The sequence below is a fragment of the Paramisgurnus dabryanus genome, chromosome 2 (genome assembly GCF_030506205.2).
Source record: "Paramisgurnus dabryanus chromosome 2, PD_genome_1.1, whole genome shotgun sequence".
NCBI lineage: Eukaryota > Metazoa > Chordata > Actinopteri > Cypriniformes > Cobitidae > Paramisgurnus > Paramisgurnus dabryanus.
The window spans coordinates 29,347,787-29,362,055 of NC_133338.1; the positions used below are offsets into that span (position 1 = coordinate 29,347,787).

General features: G+C 37.0%; 1 protein-coding gene across 1 annotated transcript in view; it reads right to left on the reverse strand.

The window, feature by feature from the left end:
- igdcc4 (immunoglobulin superfamily, DCC subclass, member 4) overlaps positions 1-14,269 on the reverse strand; it is a 154,370-nt gene that overhangs the window by 84,309 nt on the left and 55,792 nt on the right. Inside the window, exon 2 of the mRNA XM_065267762.2 lies at positions 1,291-1,599. Within this exon, the coding sequence (XP_065123834.1) occupies positions 1,291-1,599 (309 nt within the window). The remainder of the gene's footprint in view (positions 1-1,290; positions 1,600-14,269) is intronic.

Below are 14,269 nucleotides of genomic sequence, written 5' to 3' on the forward strand. Positions count from 1 at the left end.
AGAATATGATTTATGTATTTTAGACATGATCTAAACCCAAGCGTGGTGTATTTATCATGTTTATACCTGTATGAGTGTGGAACAAAAAATGTGTGTCACCGATCAAACCAAACCACCAATCACAAGTGTGAAGCCCAAGTCTTTAAAGTAAACTTGATCATCGAGTGAATGTTGTGCAGTTACAAGAGCACAGAGAGAGTCGAGCCAGCGCTCATTCCAGCACTTGTGTGGCTGCTGTTTGTGCGCGCTGTGCAGAGAAGAGGTGCGTTGTCCCGTAGAGTTCGCTCATCTGCGCGCACGCGAGGACGCTTGTCCACGCGCGAATATTGTTCTGCGCGCTCGTATCTCTCGCTCACTTTTGGGTCTGATTAAACGCCATAGCCGCGCATATAATTGGTTCGCGCAGCGCAGATCACTCGAGTGGCGCAGTTTCGTCCTTCTTTTGATGAGTTCGGCTTCCCATATATATGTGCCCTCGCGAGGATGCGCGCATATATTATTCTGCGTGCATACTTGCACTTCTCTCGCTCGCGCGTGCTTTATCCATACCTATTTGGGTCTGAATAAACGTAACATACTTTCGCACACCTTGTGGCCAGTAGGGGGCCCCCCAAGCCCGCGAGGCCCTACGCAATTGCGTGGTTTGCGTGGTGGGTAAACACACCACTGGCTATCTCATAATGCAGCGAAACCTATTACATAAAGTGAACAATTGATTGTCGAGCAATCGATATCAACCTATTCAGCACCATTACCATGGACAGCACCTGGTAACGTCGTACGTAAGAAGGAATACCTTAAGAAACCCGCTAAGGTACAGTTCGGGAAACACGCCAAGAAAAGGTATACCTGTAGTTAAGGTTTAACTTAAGAGTCTTCGTAGCGCGCTAAGAGACAACATTATCGGGAAACGCAGCCCAGTGGACAACAAATTCTTTTGAGCTTTTTGGCCCAATTTTTATCTCTCAGTTTTTTTATTCTTTTGATTTGAATCACACACAACATTTGCATATTAATGCTATGTGAAAAGTGCAATTTTCAGTGTTTGCGCAACAGCAATACATCTCTAAAACTTTAGGGGCGGTCACATTTCACATCTAAAACCGCACAGAAAACATACATCTCTTTCCTTCATCAAATCACAAAAGACGCGAAATGAATGCCCCTCAGGAATACAAGATTCACAAGCTCTCAAATGAATAGTTGACAATATATTGTAGACAATAATTAGAATGTGATGCTTTCCAGAGCTTGACATTAGTGTTATGGGCTACATTTGTTCATACTCACTTGCGAGATGGATGCTGATAGCCCGGCTGGTCAGGGCTCCTGTTGAGCTGGTACTAAGGCAGCTGTATCCGCCCTCCACACCCACCGGAGCCTGGCCATCAGTGGTGGATGGCAGGATAAGCAGGGAGCCATTGGGCAAAGGGCGGATGCACTGACCCTCAGTGAGCACCACTCCATCCCGCAGCCAGGTCACGTTAAGTGGTGGATCATTGGCCCCCAGGTGGCAGTCCAGCAGCAGAGGGTGGTTAGGCTCCAAAACCACATGGACAGGACCAGCACCACAGCTCAGCTCTACTGACAGGGGCTTCTCTAATTAGTGAGTGAGAGAGCGGGAAGGGAGAACGGGGGGAGAAAAGAGACAAATGTGAGACTTGCACACAAAACAAAAGCAATGCAAAACAAAAGAAAAACAGACAGATAAAGTATAAGAAAAAAGACAGATATAAGACTTGAACAAAAAAAACTGAAACACAACAAAAGCAAAGCAAAATTAAACAAATACAAAACGAAAGCAAGCGGTAGAAACTGACCGGTGTAGTAACCATAAGTCCTCTTCATCGTTAAATTTACCATAACACAAATTTTATGAAAATCATTTACAAATTACATTTCCTTTTAACAAAGGAAATCTTTTAGCAATGTAAAGCAATCAAGAAAAATGCAATTTGTCTCCTCAAAGATCCTATAAAAAAAGAGTTATTCACATTGTTAGTCATGTCAAGTATTAGGCAATAATTTTATAACGACTATGCTAATCAGTCCGCCATAACACTATTTCAGCAGCCCTTGCGCACAAGCACAAAAAAAAAAAAAAAAAACACACACACACACACAGACCACACATTGGTCTTGTACATTTTCGTGCTGCGGTAAGCTTTCAATTAATTACACTAATGGGAAATGGAATTATTTCCTAGATTAAAGTGGAAGCTGACCATCCAGCATCCATGTATATATATGTGTGTGCGTGTGTGTGTGTGTGTGTGTGTGTGTGTGTGTGTGTGTGTGTGTGTGTGTGTGTGTGTGTGTGTGTGTGTGTGTGTGTGTGTGTGTGTGTGTGTGTGCAAGCAACTGAAGCTCAAGTGTAGCTTAGAGAAAGCTATCATAAAAAGATAATACACACAACATAAATGGTCAGCTAAAGTGTCTTACATTTACATGCCTTTAGCAGATGCTTCTGTTCGAAGTGAATTACAATGTGTTCCCTGGGTTCAAACCAATGACCTTTTGATTTTCTAATGCAATGCTCTACCACTGAACTATACAAGAGAACAGGTGCACACTTACGACCAGGACTACACAGATTCTGTTCCAAAAAACCATGCAGAACTGTAACTCATCATTCACAAAGTTTTATAAATGACCCCACACCAAGTGCATTCTAGTTTTTAAATATTTACATTACTATAACTATTACTATTACATTACTAAATAACTACATTATAATGTTTTCGCTATACTAACTAGTTCCATTTAATGCACTTTCCTATTTCCCAAAAAATGCATTATTTAAAATGTAGAAAAATCAGCTTTCTGCTTACAAGTCAGAAAGAACACAGACTGACAGAGAGACGCTCTTAATAAATATCTTTGCTTATAGTGTAGGGGAAAATAAAGCCACTGAGCCTCTGGCATAAAAACCCCAGCACCACTCCAAATAAGATCTTATTAGTAAGGAAGAGAATAAATAGGTGTGTCGATCTGAAAGAAAAAATTGAACACTGACTGTTGTCCTGCATGAAAGGCACAAGAGATCTGTGGTCCACAATAACCAAAACACTGGCCTACTTTCACCGGCCATTAACACTCAGTTCAATATACAGTCACCCGAGCTCACCTCCGCAACGCTCTACTGTCCTCTTCCTGTCTGTCTTCCATTAAACTCCATTTAAATCTCATTGAGCCATTAAAGACACTTGCTGAAATTTCTGTCATTTCCCAGCCAATATTTTTTGGCTGTTCTTCCCAAATTTTCGCTATCTCTTATGACTTTATATTATTTTTTTCCTGCTTTTTTAAAAGGACAATTTCCAAAAAGCATTTACTTGTGGGCAAGTCACAAAAGGTCCATACACTCTCAGAAAAAAAGGTACAAAAGTTGTCAATGAGATGGTACGGCACCTAAAAAGGTCCTAATATGTGCCATTTTGGGACACATATGTACCTTTGAGGTACTTTTAGGTAGAAAGAACCAGGAGGAAAGCAATACAGGACAAAAGTAACAAAGCGATTTTCTCAGAAACCTGACTACATTTGCATCTCAAACTATAACAGCAACTTTAGCACGCACCCCTTGATAGAGCTGACAAATATCGCATTATTTTGTCACTGTTTCGCACATGTTGGTCCAGAATGTTGTTTTCGACCATGATAAATAAATTCCTAAAGCGGTATTTTTTCTTATAACACGTTGTGTTTCTGGTTTCATGTGTTACCAAATGCTGGGTTGTTTTAACCCATGGTTAGATAGCAACAACCCAGCATAGGTTTATTTATAACCCGATGGTTGTGTTTGTCCATAGTCGACCAAACCATGGGTTCAAACAACCTAGATTTTTAAGAGCGAATAACAAACAAACCATGTTATTCAACTACATTATTAGGTAATTAAACATATAAATATTACAAGTGCAAGTGCTCTCTCAAAATCCACCAAAAATATTAGATATAGGTTTGATTAAATGTTAAAAAAATAAGTCTAATGTTTTATAAAGCATTTGAAACAGGAATATTCACTACTATGGCCCTTTCTCCCCTGTGCCCTTAATTATATCTGGCTAACTGCTGTTACTGAATTAAACAAATGCTTCTACAGTAAGTAGAAGTGTCATTAAAAAGAGACCATATTGTACCCTCTCTCTTGCACACAAACACACACCAACTTTCTGAGATCCTGCTGAGTTTGTGAAATGGCAATGTTTATGGATTTGTGGCATACAGGAGGCTGATTTCTCACCCCGATGGACCCCTGCTGCTGTGGGCTTACTCTGGGACCAGCAGTCCTGTGGGGAATCTCATAGCATGCCAGAGATCCAATCAAATCATCGCTGTTACTGTGTGCCCTTGCAAATGAAGAGATAACACTGAACATAGATGGTAGATAGCTGGACAACAATGAACAAAGTTGAGAGATTTTCCATTGCTGATACAAAATCTCCACTAGCTCAAATCATCTGCCACAACAACATTCCCATAAATCACTGGAGAAGAAACCAGCATCACTGGCAAACAGAGCCAAACCTTTCAGTTTCTCCAAACAAGGCTCATCTTTCACAATGTTCATACGCAAGTAAATTATCACCTCTGCATGTGAAGTCGAAGGAGCGCTCATGGGTAGCACAGAACTTTGTTTCGGAACTGTTTTTCTTCTGGTGAACCTGGCAGTGCATTACTAAAGATATGATGTGACCAAACAAACACACCACATGGCTTACTGTAATTATGAAATATTCTGTACATCAAAGGGTGTAGTACATCATTCAACACTGCACAAATCTGACAACTCTCCAGAATCAAAACATCCAACTTAATGTATGATTGCATTAAAAAAATCCTTTTAATGCATCAAAGGTGTACACTTTAAATAGAAACTTATTGAGCGCTAAATTATTTAATCGGCATGTTAAGTACGTCAAACAAAAGGAACTTTTCTAAGCTCAGCTTTCAAATGCTCTTTTCCAATCTGAAGCTGCTTAAACCTTATTAACTAAAAGAATCTATTTAAAAGTGTCATGTAAGAAAGCTTTCAAAGTTTTTGATGCTTTTTTAAACTCCTGCAATTAATAAATTATTAGTGAAATTTTTTTTAATAAAAAACTTTACCGTATGCTTTAAAAATAAACCTTCAAATAAACCTATGAAAACCAGAATTAATTAAAATCAACAAAAACAGGTTTTATTAAAAAGTAATGAATACCTAAATCAATGCATGTGTCATAGATTATCTGAATTGCTGAAGTAGACAGATTATTTGTTACTGAAAGTAAAAATGACATTAATCCTGGAAAAGTGATCTTATTTCTATATGATAAAATATGGCAGCGATAGCAACAGCAAATCAACCCAAACTTCAACTTTCAGAGCGACCTGCGAAACACGGACAAAAAACAGTTTTTAAAGATTCAAGATATTAACTCATAAGGGTTTGAATGTGACATAATATTCTGAATATAAAAATGACTAAATCTACTTTTAAACTACTGTAGTCTTCGTACATCATGCACCTGGTGTGCGGTTGTATTATAGAATATATGCAGAAATAAAACAACCAGGATGAAAATGAAAAATAAACTATTTACTGAAAAAGAAATGCAAGTGTACTAATGCCAATGACTTGGACTTGATCCCATAATACAAAAAACTGATAGGACAGTGTGAATGAATGATAAAACATGCAAATTTAAAACAAATTCAAATATTGTTTCCAATGCAATTTCTTTATTTTTTATTTTTTTTTATTAAGATTGATCTACATACTGTACTAGTTCCACTGCGCATTTGTTCATGGACTGTAAACTCATGTCTTTACTTTTTGAAGTTATTTTTACTTCTTAGCAGATCAAAGACCACCTGCCCTGTAAAAGTGTACAAATGACTGTCTATTCAAAATTTACATCACTGCAGCAAATCTTTATGTTACCCATTCATCTGACATTCATCGTCTAATGAACCACAACTAACCTTTGAAAACATGGACAAGGAATGAGGCCCTAACAGGAAGGGGCGCCCACCGATTGGACCTGACTGTGTGTACCAGGGTCAACAATCGGACATTGCAGGGTCGAATGGTATGGGGGCCCGTAGCTAATAAAATTCAGGAGGCTCAAAATTACTAGTGGTGCCCCTGGGTCTACTCAACTGCTTCATTAAAACAGCTTTAATTCCTTAAACTAAACTTAAGAATTAGTATTTTAAAACAGCATGTTTAAAATATTTGTACTATACATGCAACACATACGTAACAAAGCATGTGGGCAAAATTATGTTAATTTCTGACACCATACTGTAAAAGCAACTCTTTTCCCCGCCAGCATTTTTTTTTAAAAGTTGCCAGCGCCAGCTTTTTTATGTTTTGTCAAAGGTTTAGATTTTCAAGAAACATCATTCTGTTCTGACCTCAAAATGTCCCCACAAGGTCACAGATTTACTGGTATTCCTATCTTTGTGGGGACAATTGGTCCCCAAAACGTAATAATTACCAGGTGCACACACACACACAAAACATTTTGTAAACACTAAATCAGATTTCAGATTCTGAAGCGTTATTGAGTAATTCTGGCTGCCACCCCTACCCAATACTGGCTGGGAACTAAGCATTGCTGTTGGTGAACAAAGGTGGAGCTGTGTATAAACATGAGCTTGTGCCGGCTAAATGTCTGACATATGCACGGCACAACCACTAATGAAGTTTGGGAGGACAGGGACAGATGGTCTGATTGATAGCCCAGTGCAACAAACCATTTAAATTCACATGGCAACATGTTTGTGTGAGTGCATTTTGTGTGTGTGTGTGTGTGTGTGTGTGTGTTATATTCTGGGTACAGTGCCAGCTATTACTCAGCAGCATGGTACAAGAGAGAGAGAGAGAGAGACTTGCACCTCATGTCTTTTGTCTGATCACATGGTAATCATACAGGGATTCTGAGTGAGTTACATCTATACAGTACAAAGTATACAGTACAAAGTATGCAGTATGCAAAGGATCAGTGACTGGCTGCTAACAGAAGGCATGTGTGTTATAACCACTGAGACGTCAGCATTGATTATTTGCCCATTTTAGCCAACATACTTCACAACTGTCAAAATATTTGTGGTACTGAGCCTTTATTTGTGATCTGTCCTGGGACATTTATGGTGTAATGTTATCAGAATGTGTGTGGTTGGGTTACTTAGCTATACCTTTGGGGACAAATCTGTCCCCAGCAGTTAAATACAAATGACAAACCATGCTCTTGGAGTCTTTGAGAATTTTTTTACATAAATAGATTTTTTTTCTAAATCCTAATAATGTACATCATTTTGTTAGAGGCAATAAATTACATAAGTAATTAACATAAATAATAAATAAGAACAATATAGAAAAAATAAAGTCTCACATATTTTTATTTCCTGTTATAAAATTGTCCTATTTCTATATCATTCTGATATACTACAATTTTTACTTTTCTCTCAACTCATGCATGAATTTCTCTTTTCACATGCACTTTTTCTCCACATTTAGTACAACATGCTGCTACATCATACCAAAATTTCAACCTTTGGCATGGAGCACAAGTCAATATTTGATTGATTAATTATTTGTTGCACAAACTATGGCTATATGATCATGTGCATAAGCCTCATTTTAAAGACCACACATTTCAGTCGAGATTGAATAAGTAAAGTATAAAAAATGACTACAAAGCACCCTTACATTAAGAATGATTTAAAAATGTAAAATTGTGCTAAGTGTTATTTAAATAATGTGATAAAGTTTGATATTTATCACAGTGCCTGCTTTTAACAACTCATCCAAATCTATGATAGCAAAACATCATGCAAAACTAAAACTGTCTGATTATCTAATGTAACCTCTAAACCGCGTCCACTCAGATCAAATTAGACAGCAGCTGGATTGTCCTCACAATGCCTGAACTCTGAAACATACTGTAAGCTTTATGGTATATTTCTGTTCAGTCTTTTTCTTTAAAGAGCCATGGCCTCACTGGATGTTCATGGTAACTGAACGTTCATTGAGTTGAACCCTTTAACCCAGAACACTCAGTACATTCTGCAATGCGTATTTCACATTTTTTTTATTACAGTCACATAGTGACTAGCTGCAAAATATCTAGCAGCATGCTAGAGTAATGCTTGTCTATTACTTTGCACATTGTATTTTACTTTATTAGTCAGAACTGTGGCTTTGTGGGCAGTTTCCAACAGAAATTGCTAAAGCTGTGGTCGACCCCTGCTTCAAATCCCAGCGAGACCCCATTTTATCTATTTTAGCTCTATTTATTTCATGCTATTTTTATTTTACAAGATCAAAAACAACAAAATGACCACTTCTAAACATTCGATTTGAAGAGCAATGACATCTTAAAACGACAAGTCCTGAATTAGGAACAAGTCCTGAATTTCTGTCCTAAATGAAATTAAAAACAACATAAAAGATAATTTAATTACATTATGAAAATGAATGACCAGTGATGCAATGTATGAACAACCCGCAACCGACCGACGTTTTCAACTAACCCGCCCGCAACACTATTAAAAAAATTAATAGTGTACTCGACCCGCTCCCTGCTGGCCCGCATTTTTTAAAGTAGTAATTTTTTTTAAATATACTAGTCAACATTTGAAGTGGATCAAAAACTTTCATCCAAGTTGTCCTAAGACAAGAACGGATATTGGGTATTGGTTTTAAGACAACTTTTAGGAAAGGTTTTGATTGTAGTTAACCCTACCGACCGTGACCCGAATATCATTAAAAATATTTTTGGATGACTCGTAACCGTGGGTGACCGCAGGCACCCACTCATTTCGGATCAACCCGCGCATTACTGTGAATGGTGAGGGATGTTGGAACTGGGATTTCTCCACTTTTACACTGTAAAAAAATTCCGTAGAAATTTCAATGTTATTGCAGCTGGGTTGCCGGTAATTTACCGTAGATTTACATTTATGTTATTTACTGGCAAGACTTCGTTGAAAGTTAAATAAATTTCAAATATTAACAAGTCTTTATCTTTACAGAATAATACTATACAATAACAGCCTCATGCAAAGCATTCTGGGAACCGGAAATCATCATCACCCTTTTTCTGTTTTTTGGTCCAGATTTTGTTTCCCAGAAAGTTTTGCTTGATGCTGTTTTTTAGTTTTACTCTGTAAAGATAAAGACTTGTAAATGTTTAATTTTCATTTAACTTTGAACAAAATGTTGCCAGTAAATAACATAAATGTAAATCTACGGTTAATTACCGGCAACTCAGCTGCAATTTCTACAGAATTTTTTTACAGTGTATAAGTAAATGTCCTAATAATTTACCACTATGTCATCCAAGATGTTTTTGTCTTTCTTTCTTTCTTTAGTCAAAAAGAAATTAAGTTTTTTTAAGGAAATCATTCCAGGAGTTTTCTCCATATAGTGGACTTTAATTGAACCCAAACGATTGAAGGTCCAAACTGCATTTTCAACATTTTTACATTGCATTTTTACATTCAAAATAACGTATTTGTGCGCACAAAAGATGCAAAATGTGAAGCACCATGTTTGTAAAGTGTTACCTTTTCTATAGACCAGGGGTGCCCAACCCTGTTCCTGGAGGGCTACCGTTCTGCAGATTTTAGCTACAACCCCAATCAAACACAGCTGAAGCAGCTAATCTCAAGGTGTTCAGGGTTGCTTGATAATTACAGACAGGTGTGTTGGAGCTGGTTGGAACTGAAGTCTGCAGGACGGTAGCCCTCAGGAGCAGGGTTGGGCACCCCTGCTATAGACGGTTTCACCGGACGCATGGGCATTGTCGCGGATAAGCGTCTGGTCAGAACTTTACCAGTTTCAGTTTTTTTAATGGTCTGACTAGTTGCTAAACTGAACTCTTGAACAAATACCTCGTTGAAAATAACAAATGTTTTGGTTTCCTAGGTAATCTTTGTGTTGTTTAATTTGCTTGTTATATAAATAAACTACTTTAAAAGGACTTTGTTGTTATTTATTCTTAGCAGAGTTTACCGGAAGTTACGTGATAACCACAAAAGCCGCTTGTTTACTTTGTTACTGCTGAAACTGTCTATCGTAGTTATTTGTTAAAGTTATTTATTTACTGCTTAGAATCCAGAAAGCAGATATTTTCATACACAAAAAACACTTCTGGAGTGGGTGGGTCACATTTTACACAACTCCATATCTAGCCAATATAGAGAGCTTATTCTTATAGGCAATAGAAAACAAGGGCAAACAGGGTCATCTAATTTGCATTGGTGGAAGCGCTGTGGAAAATATATGCACTAAAGAAGGAGGAACCATACAATCACAAGACCTTAGTTTGATATTTTGATATGTTTATGTTGGAAGATTCACTAAATGAAGATAATTTTGTACTTAATATTGCATCAACTACATTATCAACAGTATGAGATACATCTAAGTTCTATATCTAAGAGGTTTGCACCTGTGGTGAAGTTAAACATTTGGAAAAACAAAGCACTAAATTTGAATAGAAATCATATATTTTACTGATTTAAGTTGCGCAAATAATTCAATACGAAAGCAATAAAATAAAGACAAGTGTTTCAAATGAGGTAAAAACCTGTAAAGCTCTTTGCTGGACAGATTAAACAACAAAACAATTGCAATTTGGGAAAGAGAACTGTTGTATGTCTGACAAAGACATCAATACGGTATTCAATCAGTTTGCTTCTGATTTATACAAGTCAGCGCCCATCCACGTTCGATACAAGTTTAAACCTTTTTTATTTTTATTATCCTGCACAATGTAGTACTGATGAATGAGACACACTGATAACCATAAAAAAGAGGTCAGGGCCTCTATTATGTCTATAAAGTCTGGAAAATCTCCAGGCTCTGAAAGATTTCCAAGAGCACATTATGTTGATGAGTTGACCCCTGTATTAAATTATATATTGATTTTCTGATATTTGAGAGCAACACATTGCCTGACAGTTTTAATTAAGCCATAATACAGTATCACTTATACTAGAATAAAGCACACACTGTCTCTGCTTATTTTTGGCCCACAAGCTTCTTAAATGTTGACCATAAAAGTTTAAACAAAGCTGTGAAACAACCACATATTGCACAACTGGAACATATCACGGACTGTGACTGTGTCTCCATCCAAAACATGCTTTTGTTCCTCTAGTCGATTTACTGTAATTTCAAATAGATCCCCAAGGGAATGAAGTGGCCACAGCGAACGGTAGCAGTATAATAAAGTGACAGATGTGCTATTTAGTTGTAAAGCAACAATAAATACATCAGCAAACAGAAAGATGAGCAAGCAACAATATAATAACAATATAACAGCAGTTTATGAGTAATGACAGGAAAGTGACTGCCAGACCGCAGCACTGAGAACAGATTGTGTGCAGAGTGACTACACTCCTTGATGTTTCCGAAATTGGCTCCACACCAGCTCCTGAAACCTGCTGGTCTCTAATCAGGTCTCCTTGACATTAGGGGCCAGTATAAAATCCACACCAAGTAAGGTTTTGAACAATAACTACATAGGAATCAGGCAAGACTGATGCAGAAAGGACACAAGAACCAGCATCATTTCTATGCAATAGGGGTACGATGAGATTGTTTATATGATGAGACTTGACGTCCGAACCACTTTCCAGCTTTCCAATCAGCGGAAGAGCAATGTAAGTACCACACAGTAATGCAGCTGGTCAAAATGAACAGTTTGGTTCCAAAACAAGATAACTAAATAAAAATTTGTCAAAACATGTTTATTATTATGTTATCGTGTTTTTATTGAGTTATCTTGTTTTGGAACCAAACTCTTCAAGTGCTTTCTGTGGTGCTGCAGTTAAAGTTTCTCAGAATGTCTCAGGCAACACCAACACCTTTTTCAGTCGGTTGTTGACAAGATGCTTTCATTGTAATGATTGACTAGCGGAGATCTTAAGAGATGTGGAATAATAGCTTTATTTTCTCCCCACTACATAAATGTAAATGGAAGGACATATTTACCTTACCATGGTTTACTTTTGGCCCTTTATCTTCGTATGTCTTGATGACAATCAAGAAAATGCTTTGTTCTCCTTAAGTATATACAGGTAGGTGATGGTATACTAGGCATGGGATGGTATCAATTTTACATATTATGATCCTTGCTAGAACTTTTATTGCACAGTATTATGGTATTGGATTACGTTTGTAGATAAGCTATCTTTATTGTTGCTCTTAATTATGTTTTAGTTCCTTTTTAAACACAAACTGATTGATAAGTATTGATAAGTTAAAGGTCACGCTCTTCCTGATCCCATTTTTTTAACCACAGGCTAGTGTGTAATGTTGCTATAATAGCATAAATAATACCTGTAAAATTATGAAACTCAAAGTTAACTGAAAGGCGATATATTTTCTTTAAGAGAATTCGCCTTTCAAAGCCTACAGCGAACGTTCGGTTTGGACTACAGTCCTCTATTTCCTGCTTTAATGACGTCAGTAGAACAGTTTTTTGACAAACCTCCACAGGAATAAGTCAGTCGCCAGCTAAGCTACTATCGAATCACAACACACTAAACAAACTACACAATCAGAACTCGTTACATTTTCTGAAGGAGGGACTTCATAGAACAAGAAAAACATCAGCAAGTTTTTAGGACAGTGAAAACAGCGCTATACAGATAAGAAAAAAAATTGTGTGAAAAATACAGCGTTTTTTACACGTGAAACATGACCACATGTTATATTGCGCACTGTAAACACAATCAAAGCTTCAAAACATAGAAAGAACGGGACCTTTAACCACACTTTTCCCTTACTAAATTTACTGTCGTATTTGTAGCTAAACCACAGTAGCCACACATTTACCATTGTCTCATTAGAAACTAGTTTAGTGGAGATTTTCTATGAAACATATGGTAATACAAATTGCATAAAGCCAAAAACATGGTGTTTTTGTGTAAAAGGATGGTTAATACAAGGTATACTTGTCAAATTATAACAAAATTTTTCAATTGAATATAGCCTTCCCAAGTGCATGAATGAGCCTTGGCCGCCCATGACCCTGTTGCCGGTTCAATGCTTTTCCTTCCTTGGACCACTTTTGATAGGTACTGACCACAGCGTAAATTGTGTGTGTGTGTGTGTGTGTGCGTGTGTGCGTGCGTGTGTGTGTGTGTGTGTGTGTGCGTGTGTGTGTACCTGGTAATTATCACGTTGTGGGGACCAATTGTCCCCACAAAAAAAAGGAATACCAGTATTTTTGTGACCTTGTGGGGACATTTTGATGTCCCCATGAGGAAACAAGCTTATAAATTAAACAAAATGAATGGGGTAGGTAAGGGGAATAGAATATACAGTTTGTATGGTATAAAATGCATTATGTCTATGGAATGTCCCCACAAAACATGGAAACCAGAATGTGTGTGTGTGTGTGTGTGTGTGTGTGTGCGTGCGTGCGCGTGCGTGTGGTTGTATAGATTGTTTATACAGGTATACAGATATGACCCTCAAAATGTGCATTGACCCTTATTTATTTTTAGCTATAATTTAAATGAACCAAAAACAAAATATTTAATTTCTTTCTATGAGTTTCCTCTCACCTTCCTTCCTGAAAGTCTTATAATACGGTTTATTATTCAAGTCTTTGTTTCCTCAGGTGTCAAGATTATTCAGGAGCTTTCATGCATTCTCGCATATGGCCCTTCTTGCAAAAAGTGTTTTAGAAATTCTAAACCAATGGAATATTTTATGTGAATGAGTGGGCAAAATCATCGTTTTGAAGAAAAAACTCTAGACTACTAGATCCTGTTATGAAATATCTTGTAAAAACATGTTTAGTATGGGTTTTGTGGACTTATATCAGTGACAAATTTAGCTTTATTAAAAACCACACAAAAAAAAATTCTCTCAAAAGTACAAACATGTACATACATGTAGCTCATGTAATATTGTAGCCCAGTTTATGCTGAACGCATTGTTAGGAGACTTTTGCCATTATTATGTTTTAAGCAACTGAAAAAAGCACAAATGTCAGTGCAGGTCAAAACTGCTCAAGAATGCCAATTCACCTAAGGACCCCAGAGGGTTAAAAAAAAACCTTTTTAAAAAAGCGTATTTAAAAAAATTAAATAAAAAGTATCTTATAGAAACTAAATGAACATTTAAATTCGTTTTATTCTGCACATTCAGTTTTTTCTGTATTTAACTAAATAATGAATTACATACAGCTTTTCTAGCATTTCACAGAACATTTATTCAGATTAAGACAAAAATAAAGTCTTGTATAATAACCAT